This window comes from Siniperca chuatsi, linkage group LG1, assembly GCF_020085105.1.
Source record: "Siniperca chuatsi isolate FFG_IHB_CAS linkage group LG1, ASM2008510v1, whole genome shotgun sequence".
NCBI lineage: Eukaryota > Metazoa > Chordata > Actinopteri > Centrarchiformes > Sinipercidae > Siniperca > Siniperca chuatsi.
In genome coordinates, this window is record NC_058042.1 from 22155944 (window position 1) to 22177681 (window position 21738).

The 21738-nt window shown below is 40.8% G+C and overlaps 1 protein-coding gene across 1 annotated transcript in view; it reads right to left on the minus strand.

The window, feature by feature from the left end:
- The window catches only part of ush2a (Usher syndrome 2A (autosomal recessive, mild)), a 222921-nt gene that overhangs the window by 65977 nt on the left and 135206 nt on the right, over nt 1-21738 (minus strand). The window contains 13 exon segments of the mRNA XM_044199324.1: nt 5587-5808; nt 5930-6098; nt 7200-7428; nt 10334-10446; nt 10548-10750; nt 12996-13205; nt 13383-13546; nt 14270-14425; nt 16231-16565; nt 19192-19280; nt 19462-19628; nt 19731-19900; nt 20357-21063. Of these exon segments, the coding sequence (XP_044055259.1) occupies nt 5587-5808; nt 5930-6098; nt 7200-7428; nt 10334-10446; nt 10548-10750; nt 12996-13205; nt 13383-13546; nt 14270-14425; nt 16231-16565; nt 19192-19280; nt 19462-19628; nt 19731-19900; nt 20357-21063 (2934 nt within the window).

Sequence of the window (21738 nt, forward strand, 5' to 3'; positions counted from 1 at the left end):
TATGTTTATCAAGTGCATATCCATCTGAGCCACAGAGATTTATACCATTAGTTTAGGACAAATGAAAAAGATGATAATAGAGATAACCCTTTTTGTCAGTTACAGACACATTAACATTTTTATCCATTAGAAATGTTAAGATTATTAAATGAGCATGCATCCAATCCTTACACATTCTGCCTACACCAATTCTGCCCTCAACCCTACCAGAGACATTGTAGCTGACAACACAATGACCCATGGCCTGCCTCCTTCAGGTTATCCATCACTGTCATCAATGTGATATGGAAGTTGGTGAGTTACGGTTGTGGCAGAAGCCCCATGCAGCACCAGGATGCTCAAAACATGTGCTGGCCAGCAAGTAGAGGTTCTTTAGCACCTCTATGACTATACTGTATAAATGCTTCCAAGCCAGACAGAAATAGGCGTCAGAACACTCAGTCTTTATTGCTGTCAACAAATTGACAGAATTCTGAGGGGAACAATTCCACAAAGTACAGACATACTGATTTCAATAGTTTGGTTAACTTTGCATAACTTTGTTTCAGTGCAAAAAAGCCTAAATTTCACCTGCATCAAACACCCTATAAATTAAGTTTGGAAAGCTACTCTTTTTGTATTTTAAATTTACATTTTTTGACATTGTCATTGTGCATGTAAGTAAACTGCAATCTTTTGAAATTAATAATAGTACTGGGAATGCATCTTCACCAGCCAATTGAACTGGTTCAAAACAAAGGCTGGAAGTGTATCTGAAACAATTTTAAATAAAACAATGAGCACTTTTGTCATATAACCTTAGCAGAGGTATGACACGCCCCTGTTAGTTGAATAACAGGTAGCTAAAACCACTGGCCACTGTACCTGTAAGTTATGTCCTTTAATGTTAATTTTTAATAAATCCACAATATGTAACAGTAACAACATCAATAATAACACAAATGTAAAATAAAAAGTGCATGCACACACACACGCACGCATGCACACACACACACACACACACACACAGCAGACTGTCCTCATTGCTGTGCTCTTGACAGCCTCTGGTTTTATTCTTGCCAGTCATTAAAGTAAACCTAATAGAAGAGCCATCATCATAAATACATTAACAGAGAGAGAAATGTCTTCCTGTGTTCAGAGAGTACTCGATCTTCTAAAGCAGCCAGACGCTGCTGTTTGGAATGCACTTCTGTTGGCCATTTGCTACCCATCATTGATGAGAGGCTTTTGGCAATGATAAACACACAGACACACAAACAGAGAGACATACACACTCAGAAACTGATGAGAATCTTTTGGCAGAAACAATGAAAGGACATGTGAGGGATGTGTGTCTCTCTGCATAAAGAAACATGTAAAAATGCAAACACATTCAGATACATACACAGAAACAGACAGCTGCATACAGAAAGTGAAGCATGCATGCACCAAGTTGAAGTAATAAACCTTGCACACTTGCACACACAAACGCATTCACTCTCACAACTCTGCCAGGCTCGGAGTGAGCTAGCTTAACTACTGGGATAATTTCCCTCCAGCAAATGGTCACTGTGCCCTTGAAAAACATATTTGATTATTACTTTTTCTCCCCCTCCTCTTTTTTTCTTTTAGCATCATCACAGCCATTTTCATCACGCGCTCTGATGATGGCACGGCAAGGCGCGTTAAGATAACACCCCGGCACCGCCAGGCTTTTAACACTTAAACGGTGAAAAGGGATATTCAGATTTGTCCTTGAATGTTTGGATGGGGCCTGCTGGGCTGGGACGGAGGGAGGGAGTAAGGGAAGGAGTTAAAGAAACGCATACATTTTTAAGATTCACTTACTTTAAGAAAAAGTGAGGTGGGGAGGGCATTTATGGTAGCACCCACAGTGAGAGATGGGAAAGGCGGGGTTGAAGGGCAGATGGAAGATTTAAAGAACTGTACACTATAAAGCAAAAGTGTGAAGGGGAAATGATTAGTGGAGCACGCACAGTGAGGCAGGGGACTTAGGGAGAGTCAGGGAGCAACGGGAGGCCAAAGACACCACACATGTTCCTTTAAACACCATCTAATCTCACCTAAGACTTAGCTAAACATCTTACATACAAAATCAGAGAGAGAAGAAAAGAGGTGCAAATGAAGAGCTTAAAAGTTGGTCTAGAACCTGCAACACAGGAGGAAATGCTGCAAGAAAACTGAGGCACTCTTGCCCAAAAACAAACAGTATTTAATCTACTTGAAAGTGAAATGAAAGCTGTTTAAACAAACTGGCAGATTTGGAAGGGAGGGATTTAGCATGGAGACTTTGTGTTATTATATAACAACTGGGAATGCTGAGAAAAGGATTATAGACTATCTCAGTAATATCCCAAAGACTAAAACCAGCCAGAGTAGACTCTGAAAAAACTAGGCCTGCCATTTAAGATTGGTATATTAGTGTTACCTGACCAGGTAAGTTTGAATAAAGACACATGTAGGCAGGAACCTATACACAATGAATGTAGTTAAGCTCGTAAATTGGAAGAAAATAGACTCGAAGCCTAAAAAGGGCACTTCTGTGTCTAAAGCACGAGTGAGGCGCAAGCCATTTCGTGGCTGGTATAGCTGTGACTAAAATCGAAATCAGTTCTGTCAGATGCGCTTGAGACGGACGACTGAGTACCATATATAAAATAAACCAGTTTCTATAATTGAGGTAAAGGATTAGAGAAACCCAGTAAACACAGCTAGATTTCTGGTGGAGAAGCGGCATGCATGGCTGTCTTCTGCCACGGTGTCTTTTTTGATACTACCACTTGGGGGTGCCCAAATCAGAAATCACAAATCCTACTCATAGCAGCTTCAAATCAAAGACATAAAATAAAAAAGCTAATAATAGAAGCCTGGTTAAAATAAGTAGGTTTCTACAGCTAAACAGTTGACCAAGTAGATAAAGTAGATACAATTCTGGTACACATTTGCACTATAAGGAAAAACTGTGCTCTCTCTCGTTACAGAGCGACACTGACAACCTGTGAAAAAAGTTAAAAAAAAAGTCTCCATCAAATAATCACAAATATACTTAAAACATGCCATGTTCAGGGTGAGTAGGTACATAGATGTGTGGGTGTTAGGTGGACAGGAACGCTATCAACAACAACTTATTTGCTCAAGTTTATGAATCAAGTTAAACCCAAAGAAACTTTTGGAAGAACACTGTCCACTGGCTCAGCTTTGTGTTTGTTTCTTGTGTTTCTTTGGGACACGTTGGGTGAGGTAATGTTTCTGACCCTGATTCTATTTCACCTGATTTATACTGGCTTTCTGTTTCAAATAGTCCAGCCTTGTGTGTGTGTGTGTGTGTGTGTGTGTGTGTGTGTGTGTGTGTGTGTGTGTGTGTGAGTGTTCATGCAATTGTGTGTTGCATATTTTTGTATGAGTGTACATACACACGCATGTTTTCTAGTGAGTGTGTGTATATCTACATGTGCACATGTGCACACAAGCCGGTGTGTATCTGTTGCCAGACGGCTGTCTCCTGGCATTGCTGTTCCCCTGCAGTGTGTGTGTATGGTTGTTGACAGTGTGGACGGTAATGTGTGATAGATCGCACTTCAGGGACCCCATAATCACATCAGCCTAACCTAGTCTATCAGCTGGGCACAATGGGATACCCTTCACTCCTCCTTTAATCTGCTCCATCTAGTTCTTCCCTACTCCTCTGTTCTCTCCTGTTTTTTTCTTTTTTCTTCCGTTTTTCACACTTTCCTTTATCATTTTAATTTTCTTTCTGTTCTTTAAATTCTCTGTCTTTGTTTCTTTATTTGACAATATACATTTTTATTCAAATGTATTCTGTTGTTTGTAATAAACTGTATGTTATTTGTAGTCTTCTCCCTATTTCTTTCTCTCAGTTTCTTTTTGTTATATTTTGTATTAATTTTTACTTACTTGAAGATTTGAAACACTATTTTACATAGAATTGCATGTAACCTGTAATCTTCTTTTGCTTTTCATATTTTCTTTCTATTTTTCTTTCTTTCACAAATCTGTCTCTCACTATATCATTAAAAATACAAAACCCTGGACATAGTGAGAGGCAGCAATGAGAGTGAGTGGTGCCAAGGTTAAGTAGCCTATCCTATAATAGGTGTTGCTATGTGCACGTTGTGTGTGTGAGCGTGAATGTCTTGAAACAGACGTGTGGGGTCGAGGTTGCATAGCCGGCCCCAGGGCTCCCCGACAGCGCAGTGCACCCGGCAAATGGCCCTTAGCCTTGCTAGCGCCGCTAGCCCTACGATCCATCATACCATATGTTCTCAATGGGGAAGCTAACGCTAATGACTGATGAGTGGATGGGAAGGGGGCCCATACAGAAAGGGAGGGGGGAAGAGTAGGATTGGGAGAAGAGAGAAGGAGCAAGAGGCCAGAGGAAGCTGGGAAACATGTTGAGGAAAAGTAACAAAGAAGATGACAAAGGAGAAGAGGAGATGTGAAATAAATAAAAGGAGATGGAGAAGAAGATGAGATGGGGAGCAAATACACTCCTTACAAAGCCACCTCAATTTGAAGGATGACCATATAGCCTGCTCAGTTGGAAGAGAAAAGAGGATTTAGTGGAGGAGAAGAAAAGGAAACAGATGAGAAAATAGGGATTTATAAGAAGAGAGAGTAACCAACAATAACAGCCATGAAATCAAAAAATATTTGAAATAAAAGTATTCTGCTGACTTGCTTTCTAGGAACTTTGTGGCTGCATGTATGTATTTCTGTGTGGGTAGAGATATTGTGTGTGTCTTTGTGTTTGCAGATGCTAATGGGGTACTATAGGCCTGTCCATATGGGGCCATTGTTTATGTGTGATGAATAGAGTTCACGTGTCTGTCTCTGGCACTCAACACTAAGCGAACCCTGCCGAGGGCACCCTGTTGACTCTGTGTGTGTGTGTTTGTGTGTATGTGTGGGTGCATGTAATATGTCTATATGTGTTAACGTGTGTGTGTGTGTGTGTGTGTATGTTTGTGTGAAGGAGAGAGAATGAGTGTATATTTGTCCTGCTGTGTGCTTGGCAGTGCCCTCAACGGTGCCATCCCGAGTGTGTTTCATCATCATCTGCCATGACAAAGATGTCTAATGACACACACATACACCCACACACACACACACACACACACACACACACACACACACACACACTTCCATCTGTGCCATGGTATCCGGGTGTTTGGGACACTGCGGGAGAGGAAGAAAGGGAAACGACCCCACGTTCCTGCACCATGTGTCTACCTCAACCCTCTTTTGCTTTACCCCCCCCCAAAAAAAAAACAGTAATATGTCACCAGATTTTGTCAGGAAACTGACAAAATCCTTTTTGGGACAGAGTAACTAGTTTTCTGAACTAAGGACCTTTTTGTTGATTTTACAATAAAGGATTTTCTCTAGACAAAAACTGTTTTCCATCCAGAAAGTTCAGCAGCCCATCAAACCTCAGCCAGTGTGCTTTCATTATTGGGCAAAAAACTTAATTCAGCGCAGAATCTTTTCTCTCTCTTATCGAAAAATGAAAATATTCTAACAGTGGATGTTGATTTATGTTTGTATCTGTGTGTTTCCTTCACTCACCTGGGGCATATGTATGCACTTCCCCCCTCTCAGCATCACCGCAGCACACCAGTGTATCATCTACAATCTGGCCTCCACAGCATTGGACCCCATAGCCATCGTAGAGGCTTCCACTACAGCAGAGCTGGCCGCCATTCATGGAGTAAGGAACCCCCCCACAGCAGCTGTCACCCAGCCCCACTGAGACCCGGCCCTGCGAGTGGTCAGGACAGCAGTTTTCATCTACAAAGACAAGGACAGATGAAAGAAACACTTGAACAACATGGAAAAGAGTAGACTCAAGTCAAGTAGAAAAGAACAAATCCCATTTAAGTGTAAACATGTGAAGTAATTTGAAACTCACTGGTTTTAACATGAACATAGTATCCTCCACAGCACTGGTGGTCAGGGAGAGCTGGGAGCAGTTTGCCATTGCAGCAGACTGGATTGGGGGAATTACTCAAACTCAGGTAACTGCCCTCACAGCAATGATGATGTGGTTTCTTAGTGGACAGTAGGCCACTGCAGCAAACCTGGGTGGCATACAATTGCACACACAAACACACACATATATGTACAGGTGCACACACATATTGGGAAAGTATGAAAGTATGGGACTATCTGCCAAAGAGGAGGCCATTTGACTATTAAGGGGGATGTTCCTAAGCAGGGCCACACTCCCCAAAAAAGATTTGTTAAGAGGTTTCTTCATATATACCTTGAAAAGAAAAATGAAAAATACAATTTTATTAACCATCAAAGGAAACAGCCTGTGTACTGTACATGTCTCTTTTGTGTTATAAACCTGTACATACAATGTATGGATGGATGTTATTGTACGTGTTAATGATATAGGTTTTTTCTTGTTGTTTTTTTGTCTGGGTAAATGAGTGTGGGTTTGCGTGTGCTCCATCTAAGCATGTCCACTTACAATACTTCAGTAGGTGTGTGCGTGTGTGTATTTGTACGCGTGAACTTACATGTTGTTACTGTTTGTGCCATTGGGTGCTGTGGGGGTAAATGTATGAGGGACAGTTTCACTGTGCCAACTTGGCTGGCATTCAATGACACAAGGATGGAAGTGAATGCAGATGACAAGTTAATCTGTTTAGAGAAATTAATCACTGAGAGGATGGCCGTGCATTCCACATAAATAGCGTGTGCTCAGAAGAGGAAATGTGAGAGTGTATATTTATCTGTGTTCTTTTTGTGCTTTTGTGTGGGTGTGTATCTGAGGTCTGGTGAGTAATATCCTGAGGGAGTACACAGCAACAATTTATTCTCCACTTCAGATGAGCAGCCAAAGCAAAGACGCTGGACTTCTATCTTGTTTTACACATTGTTGCTGTTATTTTGGTTGTGGTTTTAATGATTACTCATGACGAGTTCTAGTTAAAAGAGGCTCTCGCATTCAGGTGAAAAGGGCAGGGCAGAGAGGATTATAGCAGAAGAAAGATTAAAAACTGAAAATAGCAGGGCAGAGCAGAAGAGAGGAGAACTATTACCTCCCAAAATGCATCATTCTCAATACATCCATAATCATCATTTGTGTTATGATTTTCCTTTCAAAACAGTATGTAATTTATTACATACAGAACACATAAAAAAGTGCCAAATGACCAGAACATAATCACCTGAATGTCAGGATGGAAGCAGGATGTCCCACACACACCATGACTGGCAGGACACTGCAGGTAGGAACATCTGAACCTTACACCACCTGCACCTCCAGACTCTTCCCCCACAGAGGATGTGACCTCTGTTGACCCAACGGCACATGACCTCAGGGTCCGTCTTAAGACCTCATAGCCCAGCATGATCCCACTGGGTCTGCCCGGACGGGACCAGTCCAACCTCACCGTCCTGACAGAGAAAGAACAAGGCAAGAAGATTGTTTTATGTTGACTGCAAATTGTAGAAAAGGTTTCAGTCGTAGTCATCTGGACACTGTCTCAGGCAGATTCCTTCCTGAGGGCAGGCTTATGTAACTCAGAGTAGCTTAAATTTCCAGTTCCCGTCCAATGTTTTCACAATTGAGAATGACTTCCGGATGGGAGCCGAAACGTCTTGATTCTGAAAACAGTGTCCAGATGACTACGACTGAAACCTTTTCTACAATAGAACACTCCTGGATGAATGAGGGACTACACTGTCTTGACTGCAAATTATATTCTCACAATATGCAAATTTATTGAGGTAATGTAAATATTTACTTTGGACTTATGAATTGATGTTAAATTAATATTCTGAGCAATTATTTTTAGATCTATTGTGATTAATCAGATGATGATCAGCTGTGACAGAAGGAAGGGGTGGGACTGAGTCTCCGTTTCTTCAGCAAACATGTAGGAAACGTGTAGAACGGGGCATCGGTACAGTCTTTGACCTCATGTTAGACTTTAGTAATGCTTTGTTATTTTTGTTTAAAGTGAGAATAAATCAGCCAAATGGAGGCAACAGAATCAGCGGCTGCAGTGTTGTGATTTGGACTGTTTAACGTGTGAGTCAAGAAGAAGAGCTCTGTTAAAGGTGGGATATACGATTCGGGAGAAATCCAATACCATGACAAATACCATGATATGGAGCAAACAGCGACACAGCAAGTAATGTAACTAATGTTAGCTAGCTTGTGGGTTAGCAAACTGTCGCTACTGTTGCTGCTGTGAAGACAACATGCAGAGAGGACGAGACGGTTTCCCAGAGCCAGCACACCAGCTCCAGACAGTGATACTCACAACTCTCCTGCTACATCAGCTAACATCACAACAACAGCATATCTTGGCAAACTAGAAAATAAGCTGAATGTCCGTGGGCAAGTCATTTAACGTTACCTGACACACAAATCATGGCTGGAATAGTGTTGTGTGGCTCAGTCCGAGCCACTTTGTTTGTTTCCCATTTAGAGAGCCAGGGCTGTGTACAAACACCAGAGTTTTTTTCAGCGCACACACTGAACGGACAGCTAGCAGACCGTGAGGAGATATTCGCTGAATTTGACAAAAAGACGTGTATTAGATTAGAATCGCATACCCCACCTTTAGGGTGGCACAGTTTAAAAGAAGTTGAAAGAAAAAAAAAAACTATAGAAGAAACTAAAAGCCAAAGTAGATCAGAATGTTATTTGGCCCTAAAAAGAGATTATGAATTGGCAGAATAGCTCTCTACTGTCAGAGATAGAAAGCAGAGATAGATCCTAACCAGGTACAGGCTCAGTGACCACAATCTGGCAATCCAAAGAGGAAGACTCAAAAAATCATGGCAACGAAAAGAAAATACAATATGTGGTCCCTGTTCGACAGGTGAGGTTAAGACAGAGATGCACTTCCAACAATGTCCAACATTCAATGAAATAAGGAATGTTTACTTTAACTTTTTAAGTTCAACTCTGTAATCTCAGATTTCAAAGAGCTAAATGACCTCTCAAAATTAAAAATAGTCCTAGCAGAAAGAGACAGGGCAGATCTTGCTGCCCAATACATATCAACATGCCACAACCTGAGGGACAGTGAATGACCCACACACACACACACACACACACACACTCTCTCTCTTAAAACAAATGTTGCAGTGTTTAGTTTTCCCTTTTTGTATTTATATTTTAAACTGCAAGTCTTCAATTCATTATTATTATTATTGTCCCATCTTACTTATCTGTATATATTTTAATATCACAATTCTTCTGTTTATGTATGTTTTTATTTTACACATGCTTTGGCAATGTTAACATCTGTTTCCCATGCCAATATAGCCCAATTGAATTGAATTGAATTGAATTGAGAGAGAGAGAGAGAGAGAGAGAGAGAGAGAGAGAGAGAGAGAGAGAGAGAGAGAGAGAGGGGTATGTTCTCCTTCACACTCCTTTCACACTACTGGGAGGCACACGAAAAACTTTGTCATACCCAAACACACATTCCCAACCATGCATTCATGCATGGTTAATGCCTGACAAAGTTGAGTTACAGTGTCAGGGTGTGTGTTTCTTTATACACTTCTCACTATTGATTTTCCTCTTTTTTTTATCTCTGACATCTTTGGCAGGGGAAAGACCTGTGTAGTAACACACCGAGTTACAACTTCCAGTCTCCTAGACAGAACATAAGCCACAAATCACCACTTCCTCTTCAACTGTAAGATTTGCAACATAGATTTAGGTCAAACGTGGGAAGCAGAGATGTTAAAATGTCATTAAATTTTACTGACTGCAAATAGAATGTCAGTTTATAGCCATATTTTATTAATTTTGGAAGCTGTTAAAAATCAACTTTGAGGTAATCTGATTACATTACATTAACATGGTAATGTTTAAATATTATTAAATATTACTAAATATTGTCTTCAGTATTTCCATCTTGAGAGATTATTGAAGATGAATACATGCAACAATCACTGTGTCTTCAAGGGCTGTAGGTTTTACAGCAGTGGGAATAAATATAGTTGTGTGTGTGCAATAAAACAATTATGCAGACCTGTTGTAAGTAACCCACATCTTGTGCTGCTTTCACAAGACAAAAAAATAGCTACACCGTTTACTCTGTTAGTGCCAGCTGTATTGATTCTGTTGTGTCAAACAACCAAACCTACTTTTTGCTCTGCCAATAAACATTTACGATTATTACACTCAAACCAAAGGCTATAAAGTTTCATGAACCTGGAACAATAGCAACACTCTAAAAATGGTTAATATTTTCATTCAGAAAAAATGGTAGTAAGAACATGCAGAAAATTAAAGAATAACTGAAGAAATATTTGCAGTACATCTCTGTATTACCTGGGACTGATCACTTCTGTATGCGGCGCGGCCAGGTCGGCAGGCAGGTCCTCCACAGTAGTTGTCTGAGTAACATTGCTCCGCACACACGCATACACAGTACACACCTCCACCTGAGATACACAAACAAACAAACACAGCGGACAAGAACATATGGAGATGTTTGCATGTCTGTGCATGGGTGTGCAATGTCTTCTTTTCTTTGTGTGTGTACCTGTACGTTGTAGACAGTAAAAGGCAGCAGGTCCCCCAGCAGGTAGGACCCTGAGCTGTTGTCTACACTGCCATGAAGACGGTCATTAACATAGATGTAGTAACCAGTAACTGCTCCATTGGGCCGTAGAGGAGGGAACCAGAGCACACGTACTGTGCTGCTGTTAACTGGAACGACCTCTGGGGCGGACATCCCGTCTGGCTCTGAGGATGGCACATGTGAGTGTACAGATTCAAAATAGTTAAAGAACAACAAAACATTTTACAGCTTGAAGATATTAGACATGGTAACCTTTAAACATACATGTTTGAGTTGTGGTATGAAACCAGCAACACATATCATACACGCTTCTTTCAAAGTTAGTTTAGTATCAGCACTAGTTTCACACAGTGAGTGGAGACACAGCCTGACAAACTTTTCAGAGATCAAAAATCAACACTTTTAACCATCCCTCACTCGAGAGGTGTATATGCGTGAGTGTGTGTGAGTGAGTGACAGAAAGAAAGAGGTAGAGATGGACACACAGACCTTTTAGGCTTGTGATTGTGTGTACAGCACGATAGAGAAACTGGGTGTATGTTTGTGTGTGTGGCACAGAGAGAAACAGTGAATATGTGTTGGTGTGCATATAAGACAGGGCGACTGTGTGTGTGTGTGTGTGTGTGTGTGTGTGTGTGTGTGTGTGTGTGTGTGTGTTAGTGAGGGAGGGAGACCACCTGTGTGTCCATGTGTGCAGTACTGCATTGGTAATGCTATCTAGCAGGAAATGAAATGTAGAGCAGTGGGCTAGGTTCAGATAAGTGCACTGGCAGCAAATGAACTGCGTTAACTTCTCTTAGCTGAGTGCATTTTCACTAAGAATAATAGATTAATTGTGCATGATTAGCTCACTCCCTCACTTTTTCTCTGTCTTATAGGTAACAGTGAATCTTTTTCTGAGACAGTCTCTACCTTCCGTTGTGTGATTATAGTCTCTCTCTTTCCTTCACTGTATTTTCAATCAAATTCCTTTAGTTCCTTTAGTTCACTCCTCCAAGAAATTTTCTTTCAGCACATCCACAAAGGACATTAATGAGAAACCAAAAATCCTATGGTGATTAATATTACATGGTAACCTATAGGAAATGAGTTACAAATACAGAGGTAAAAGGAAGGAGTGAATGACAGAGACAGTGAAGGACATGGGAAAATCCCTATAGATAGACAAGTAGAGGACAAGTAAGAAATAATGTGAAAGAAGAAGATCTAGAGACAGTGAGCATTTAAGTGAGTGAGTGGGAGAAGAACACAGAATATTGCTAATTTAACTGTATAACATTTTCTTCAAATGACAATGGAGTTCAAGTTGTAAGTAGAAAAGTGAAAGGAGAACCAAACACAGAGGAAGAGAATATGAGAGATGGTGTGTGATAGCGGTAATCATACAGACTCCATCTATTATTCTGTGAAAATGCACTCAACTAAGAGAAGTTAACCCAATTCATTTGCTGCCAATGCACTTACCTAAACCCAACCTACTGCTCTACATTTCATTTACTGCAGGATGGCATTATCAACGCAATACTGCACACTGAGCTTCTTTTACTCATACACAGATAGAAACGCACACACATTTTCCTTGCCAATTAGTCCTGATGTTAGCATTGCCCTATAGATTGCAGGCCATGTTAGGATGGTTGGTAGGGTTGAGCTGCATTAGTTAAAATATATTTGGCCTTGGTGTGTGTCTGTGTGTGTGTGCGTGCGTGTGCACTCTTATGGCTGTAAAATAATGAAATTACCTCCAGAGCCCTCTCAGTTAAACGAGCCGTGCTTTGCTTTAGCACCTAATGATTTTCTAATGTTTTTAATGCACTTTTTATTATACTGCTCAGATTAGAGAGAAAGAGAGAGGCCTCTGACATATGATTATACTGAAAAAGAAAGAACTGAGACGGGGAAAAAGAAAGATGAAAGATCTAGATTTTTTTGGTGTGAGTTGCTAAGTTGTGGAGATATTGTCCATAGAGATGTCACTTATTATTTTTGGAAAAGATTAACTGATGTATTGTAACTGTACTGTACAGTAATTAAAGCCTGTATAAGACATGGGAACATGTTTGCTGTCTTGTTTGACGGGTAGAACACAGCTTATGTGTATGGCTGTGTGTGCAGTTTGCGTGTGTTTGTCTGTGTGCGGTGCCAACAAGCATTTTATAACACTTTAAATCTGCCTCCCACACACACTTGTATTGATTTCATGCCTCACTACATGATGTGTTTAACATCTCCTGTGAAGCACAGAGTTGCAGAGAAACGCACATTAACACAGACACCTATGTATTAAATTTACATATTGTACATGACACACTCATATGTACATATGTGCACTATAACACCCTCACACATATATCCAAAGTAGGAAGACACATTTTAACCAATTTCTAAGACCAACTCTTGTCCACATACCTCCATCCTCTGTAGTGACATTAACTATTGCCTTAGTTGTATTGTGTGCTCCGTTGGACACCTGTAATGACACCAGATACATGGTACTGGGCCAAAGGTCACTTATCACTGTGGAGATGATCTCAGAGGAAAAAGCCAAGACTTGACTTGACTGAGCAGACTCTATTGTCAGAAAGTAAGATTCCACGTCTCCCTGTAGGTCTTGCAAAGCTGAGAAAGACACAAAGAGAGAAAACATAATTTTGAGTTTCTATTTTCACTTTGTGGTAATATTCAAGTCACAGAACAATCTTCATAGAATATATGGCCATATAATGGCCAAACCCTTTGCTGGGAAAACTGTGTGTGTTTGAGTGTGTGTGTGTTTAAGAGAGAGGGTAATCTTACAGGGTTGTGTCCAGTTGACCTGTACAGCAGTGTGATTGATAGCGTACGCAGACAAAGAAGGGGGGTGGTGGGGAACCCCTGCCATGGTCACTGCGGTAACAATCTCTCCTGAGGAGTAGCCCACGTCATTATGTACCACTAACTGGTACTGGTAACGGGTGAATCTGTTGAGAGACAATATTGCTGTTTTTGATAAGAGGGCTACAACATTTTTTACTTTCCTTTTGAGTTGAAAGCTACTAATGTTGCTGGGAAATATCTTCAAAATTCTGAATAAAAGGCTGTAAAAAAAAAAGTACTTTCTTCTATCAATCAATCAAAAATAGCTTGGGCAGGAAAAAATAACAAATGCTAATATAGACAAGGTACTGGTGCAAGTACCGACTTTGATGGAATTAAGAGAAACAACAGATACGATAGTGATGCTCTATAAGTGGAATACAGGATCATAATTTCAGTCGTGTCTATTTGTTCACTCTAAAGTTACTGTTAGATTTGCTAAAATGGTGACTTCTATTAAACAAATGCAAATTACTTTCTCATAAAGTAGTTTCTAGGACATTAATCCTGCAAAGTGAAAAGTGCTGACACGTTCAAAAGTTTGTCAGTTTACTACTTGAATAAAGCACAGTAGAGACACAAACCTGAAAAGAGTACACCCAGAGCTGTTTAGCAAGCAAAAAGGGAAAAAAACTGCTTCCACCAAGTGCCAAACTGAGATTAGGGGACGCTGCGTGAAAAACAATTTAATTCTTTGGGATATTTGCTTAATGTATCTTTGAGCGGTATTAAAAGATCGGCATCAGCGGCAGCTCGCCGATCGGCTCTGCACACACGGTTTGCTGCGGCGCCGGCGTTTGCTCTAGAGCTCATTTCAGTAATCTCACCTGCTTAGGCCTTTATCTTGGTAGAACAATTTGGTGCCGGAGTAAACATGGAGCCAGCGATGGAGATCTTCAGAGGGGGGAGGGGACATGGCTATTACTGTGGGGACCGTGGCAATGGCCAGGGGCTGGTGGGTTTTACGTCTGAGTAACTTGTATCTGAAGGGGAAATTTGAATAAATGAAAACACACACACGGTTGGATGTTTAGGAATGCATTAACAAACAACACATGTTCACAAATGCACCAATATGCGCACACAGACACACACTGTACCCACATGGAAATACACACATGCCTGCATAAACATGCATATATACAGACACACACTTACACACACAATTTTCAACGGACTCTTCTCCTTATCGCTCATTTCCTCATCTTCTGCTGTTTTTCATCATCTCTATTCTTTTGCGTCCACTGTATCTCACCCCTCCCTCCCTAAGCCCCTCCCTCTGTTGTTTTTTTCTGCAGGGTTTGTGTTTTCCTCTCCCCACAGTGATGCTAATTTCTGCTGTAATCAGAAGAGAAGGGCTTAATGCCACCTTTTAACCAACCCACTTAGACAAACACACAGAGCTGAGCAGAGCAGAACAGAGAGACGGGCTCATGCATTTTAATCGCCTGCCAGGAAAATGGACCTTTATTTTAGGCCTAATCTCTGTCAGAGTAGAACAGGACACAACAAAATGGACCAGAATGTGCATTAGGACTGAGAAAACACGGATTAAAAAATGCACAACACTTAGCTCATTACCAGGGCACTCATGTTAGCAGCTTGTCAACGTGTTCCTATCTGCTTGTTTGGTTAAGTTTTTCAGCAACAACTGAACATCTCCAGAATGTCTCTCTCAACAACAAGATGCTGTAGATTTCAGTCTTGGCTGCCTGGTTTTTCTAACTTTGGGCTACAGCTAATGAATAAAACCACAGGGTAGGTTCAGATTATATAAAGTTATGATGGTACAGATTGGGGTCCACACAAATTAGCTCTTCATAATTAGTATTAGATTTTGGATGCGTATTTGCTTGTAAAGAACTATTATTTACTTTCTTTTTCTTACTTACTTTTTCACGCGGTTCAACCATCAGAGAGCAATAGAAGCAATTTGTTTGGTTCTGTGCATTTTGAAAGCAGTTACGCATGACTGATCCATAGTAGGAATTGGGGTTGCAGCAGTACATCGGTTTCACAGTATACCGTGGTATGAAAATTGACAGTTATCATACCATGTATATTTGAATATCTATGGTATTGAATTCTACCGTATTAGTGTTATTAAAAAAACATTTCAAGTTTATATCAAGCTTCATGTCTGTCAGGACAATGATGATATGGGAATATTTGGTGAAATTATAATAAAGCAACCAAAAAAAACCCTTCTGTTTTCATTCCTTTAAGGGTCAATGTAACTGATAATAATAATAATAATAATAATAATAATAATAATAGCGTAATACCATATACCGTGATATTTTCTGAGACCGTTATCGTACTAGTGGTAATGTTGACTGAATCATGATGAGATTGCTGCTGAGGACATGTCAATCTGACCTGGATGCTATGTACATTTTATGGCATTAAATTGTATTTTTATAGGGTGTAAACTGACAATAAAAGTATTTCCCCTTAACAAACACACAACTCATCATCCCCCCTCTTCCATTTTGTAATTTATGTTCTTCCCTTGTGTACACACAAGTTGAGACAGCAGATGGGCCAATCAGCCAAGACAAAATTATTTGCAATGTTGATGACAAGGGAATTTGTCTGTTATGGTGTATCTTTGTATATCAGTGTCTTACCAGTATACCTTCAACTTAGAGTAAGCAGCAATGTGAAATGGCATGTCCAAGCACAGTGGTCTAAGACTCACATGTTGTAACTGTGCCATCCTTGGTAAGAAAAGAAAATCTTGGTGTTGGCACACAATGCCATGGTTTCTGTGTATTATCTGTGTTACCTGATGTTAGGTCCATTGGGCCTGCTGGGTAGTTGCCAGGAAATGGCCAGGAAAGACTCGCTGACTGCCACTACAGACAGCGGTTCAAGGCCTTCAGGGCTTGTGGGTAATGTGGTAGCTGGAGTGGGCAGGCTTTCTGTACATCCTCCGACATGTCCATCACCCTTGGAACACGCCAACACAGTGATACTGTAGTTTGTGAATGGAATGAGGTCTGTTACTGTGACGTTGAGCTCAGAAGTATTTCCACTGTCATGGAAGATGCAGGGTTCTGGGAGGCGGATTTCATAGCCATGGATTTCTCCATTGGGAATGAGAGGAGGTGACCATGTGACCTGAAATATAAGTGTGTTAGATTTAAGTTCTGGGTTGATCAGTTAAAATACAGTGTTCAGATAAAAATAGTGGTACAGAGAAAACTAAAGGCTAGTTCACGTAATCCTTTCTAACTGTTCTGTCATTATCCCAGAAAAGTCATCTCACTGGTTGGCTGGACATTCTAAATGTTCTCGGCATGCTGAGGACGGCAGAAAGCTTTTAGATGGATGAACTACAGGGTATGTGTGTGAGTGTGTGTGCATGTGCAGAGTTTGCAGTGTGTGCTCATGTAAACACATATCTGCATCAGAGTGTGAATGCTTGTGTGGTTAGTTTAGTGCTACCAGTGCTATCATGTAGGTAGTATCCATGTGTGCATACACCTGGGTATGTGAATGTACACCGTTAGGATGGTCACTGTGTGTGTGTGTGTGTGTGTGTGTGTGTGTGTGTGTGTGTGTGTGTGTGTGTGTGTGTATTTGTTCAACTCTCTTGTGGGGAAAGATAGCCTGACTTTGACTTGAGCAGTAGATTCCTTTCATCAAATTTAAAACAGGTACACACAAACACACACACACACGCGCACATGCACAAACACCATGCTAAAATAATGAAAACGGCTGTTAATGGAATTGCTGCATGCAAAAACAAAAGCTTGCTGTCGTTGAGCACTGCATCTGATTTGGAAACAGTTCAGTCTGTCAGCATTTCAAAGTGAAGATGAAGGTAACTGGCACACACACAAATGGTAATACACACACTAACACACACACACACTCACTTACAAACACACCTCTACACGTTGGAGTTACAGATGTCTACACAATAAATGTTTTGTTTACACATCCACACAGTTACACCTAAATTCAACAATTGGGCGCACACACACACACACACACACACACACACACCCCTGTATTCATGTACTGTGTGCTCCAGCACACTTATGGATACAAATTGTCATGTACAATAACTGATCAGTTCAGAGCTTGTTGAGACTTATGAGTTAGGTGATTAAGTGGTCAATGTTGATGGGAGTATTATGAATGACCGTCAAGAATAATTATTTCTCATGCAACCTTGATATTCATTTAACAAGTGACACTGTGAGGTGATACATGACACACATACACATGCACACACACACACACACCCCCACACACATGCATACTCACTCTGAGCCACACACACAACCACATATGGGCAGGGTCATGTTGAGTTAGGTAGCTCATTTCCCAAAGTGCGTGTTGGGTGTGCTTTGTGGTGAAAGTAATTTACAGATTGAATAGCCTGATGTAATCTGGAGATGGTGAAGACAGCAGAGACCCTGGGCTGACACAGACCACTGGGGCTAAGGCCAGTACAGTATGTGTGAGTGTGTGATTGTATATGTGTTTATGTGTATGAGAGAGAGAGACAGATGATAAAGTTGGTAGTGAGAGAGAATAGGTGTGTGTGTAAGGACATGGTGTGTGTGTGTGTGTGTCTTTGTGCATCAATGCTATTAAAATCAGAAAAAACTCAAAAGCACTCAGAGAGTGCCAACCTCTGCAGCTGACAACACAATTCTACAATTTATTCGTACATGGATCAACATTATCGCTTACATATTAAGGTATTTATATTGTCATCCTGCAAACAAACTCTCAGGATTTGGGATCAAGTCCCAAATCTTTGAGTTTGGTTTTTCTGATTTGTGGTTAAAAAGGGGATAAATTATGAATGGTGGGTCACATATCCAGAGACAACCAAAATCAAATTAATGGTTTAATTCACAAAGGTTTATCAATATGCCGTTAGCATAACTAACTAACTGCAGAAAAATGCAAATGCATAACTATTTTGGCAAAGATAATGAGTGTGAGAATGAGAAACTATGAAGGGAGATACTCAAAATCCTCTCTGTGTTGTCAAGGTCAATTGGTAACCAGGAAGAGGCCTGCCTGTCTGTCCAATTAGCAACAACCAGGAAGGAACACTTTCCTTCTCGGACCTGTGACCCCTAAAGCTGTGCTGCTGCAGATATGACAGGGGCGGTTCTGAAATGATGACAGGCATTAGCATTTTTCTGCAGTTAGCATTAGTGCAGGGCTGTGAGTTTGTGTGTGTGTGTGTGTGTGTGTGTGTGTGTATGCATACAATATTGTTTCAGTGATAGGCCTTGATGTGGGATTAGCTAGTGGTGAAACTTAACTCTGGCCCCTCCTTCAAAATGGCCGACAGGAAGGAAGCTGCCTCAGACAGGGTCACAGCCCCTCCCATTTTCTGAAGGGGACCTTGAGTTCAATGTTTTTCTTTCTCATTAAATCCCAAGAAGGAAAGACAGAGCAATCAGCGTGACATTGCTTTGTCTTTTCTACTCTGAGTGACTGAAGAGCTTCTCAATGAAGTTGCATTTAATTTTTTCTGTATTTTACATTTAAAGAAAAAAAAATTTAATTCTAAAAGCTCATCCTGAGATTCTGAAACCTTCTATCAGTTAAATGTAATAGGAGATATTGTAATTCACTATTAGTAGCAGCATGGCTGACTTGGATTATATTTGTTTTCTTCAGCATCTTCTCAGAGCTCTTGTACTCTCATGCCAGTTCAAGAGGTTTTTAGTGAACCTGTCAGAAGTCAGCTAAAAAAAGGTGCCCATACCTGAAGTGACTCTGGCCCCAAGACCTTCACCCTTGGTGGACTGAGACCAGCGGGCCGAGAGGGTCTGGTGGTGATATTCACCCAAGGTCCTGCAAGTATGTAACAATATGTGGTTAAAGATCCTACTGCGAAACAACAAAGGAACGGAAGCATTAATCGACACAAAGTGGTGAATCCCGTAAAGCCGGAACTACTACTACAGCATGCAACATACACACATGTTGGTCAGATTTAATTTAATTTCAGTTAAGATGATTATTATGGCCTAACCTGTGGTGTTGCCAGCCTGGTTATGGAGAACAAGTCGATACTGGTAGCTAGTCCAGGGACTGAGAGCTGATGAAGAGTCCAGGAAGGAAAGGGGGGGAGGGTCTGCTGGGAGATGGCCCACTGTTGAGACTTGTTTGGTCCCAGCAACTCTGCGCTCAATCAGCCACCTATGAACGCCACAAGTTACAATGGAATTCATATATAAATAGGAGTGTCCAAATAGGAGTGTCACAGAGGGATTGAAGTGTATGTATGTGATCATCTCTTACCGCTCCAGTGGTCCATTGTTCCACTCCGGTGCACCCCAGGACAAGAGAACAGAAGTGGGGGTGTCAGAGTAAAGGTGAGGTGCAGGAACCCCTTCAGGGGGAGCTGGAAGGGTGCGAAAGCTCTGAGACATCCCAGACACTGAACAACCCACACTAGTGCACGCCTCCACCTAGTTGTTGGAGAACAATTATGTAACATCACAATGTGATATGTGTTTCTAGCAGTTTTCTTCAGTCAGCAAATCACTAATTAATAGTGATAAGAACAGTTTAATAACAGATTTATTCTGTTGTTATTTCTCAGTCAATAATCTCTAATTCTGGTACCTACAACTTCCATGCTAGAATGACTATTAAAGTGGAAACAAGAAAAATAAAGGGTGCAGTGACATTTTGAAATTTAGTCTAATCTGTGACTGGAAACACATTATTCAATTGCCCATAAAAAAATCTAGTTACTGTATTTATATTCATCTTTGGAACAGAATCAGACTAACATTTGTTTAATTATGACACTATAACTGTATCAACATGTTTTTTAAATTGCATAATATAATGTTTAATCTATCGCTCTATACGGTACAGTGTTGTGTTCTACCATAGTATTATTCTAATATACTGTATACCTGGAGGCTGTAGATGTGGTATGGCAGTAGGTCGAGGAAAGTGTAGCTAGTGGTATTCCCTGGAACAGTGACTGATAGAAAGGATGAACTTGAATCTGAAGCGGAACTAAACAAACCAGAGATGGGTCTGTGGAAGGGGTCTTGTTTTAGAATATGTTGAGTATTAGAGTTGGTTGCATTGTATTGTGGGTTTGATAGTAAAAGACTGTGGCTTGGGTTTACACTGGGGGTATTGGGTTCAGTGGGGTGTAATGAGATGGAACCGGAGCCTTGGTTTGTATTGCTTCCACGAGTGGACTCGATCTGGTTGTCTTCTGCGATACCAGGCCTCAAGCTAGAGAAAGGGTTAGGGAAGAGGTTGGGTCTAGTGCCTTGGATTGTGCCATTACTGCCTGTGCTGACAGTAGACATGGAGATGTGGCTTGAGCCTGGGGTGGTAAGACTTGATGTTGGTCTGAGGTTATGACCCGAGTTAAGATATGCACCCTCGGTACTGGGCAATAGGCTTGGGTTAGGACCCAAGCTGGAGTTGAGGGTTGTGCTGGAGCCTGAGCTGGGTTTGAAATCTAAAGAAGAGCTAGAACTGGGGCAAAGATAGAGGGTATAATTGGTGATAATGCCATTTGGTTGGGAGGGAGGAACCCATGTCATTGTTACACTTCGAGATTGGAGCCGTAATACAGCTGGAGTGTCCACTGGTCCTGGACCTGGAGGTAAAGAGAAATAAATAAATAAAAAGACAGGGAAAAGAAATGAAAAGATATATAGACAGAAATATGTTCTTTGTGTGTGTGTGCTTATAAAAGAGTGAGAAAACAGAGTAGGGGGATTTGTTCTAAAGAATTATTTGACAAGTATCACCAAGAATGACATCAGAAGGACATAGAGTGATTTTGCCATCCCTATCCAAGGGATTAACATGGAAACTCTCTTTCTCTCAAAATTTCTCCCCCTGAGCAAACCAAGATTGTATTTATGGATTTATGCGTACTTGTGACTGTTTGAATGTGAGTCTGTGCATCTTTCAGCAGGGAATTCAGGAAGTGATGTATAGGCCAGGCTGGACTGCTGGGAACATTTTAGCCCAACTTTGCACTGGCTTTGCTATACACATGACACACACATGCATGCAAACACACACAAATGACCCATAATTTTAGTAATTACAATGAGGGAAACATTTGGGACATAATATATTTGAGCGATATACTTTAAGTTTCATGAAATAAGTTTATATGAAAAACTGAAAATTGAGAAGAACTTAGTAGCATTTACTAAACTTCAGGTTTGGAGACCAAACTGATTGCAAACGTATCACAACACATCTTTTTGCACAGCTGTGGCCTCAGAGAGTTAGATTTCTAATTTGGGTCTACTGTGTA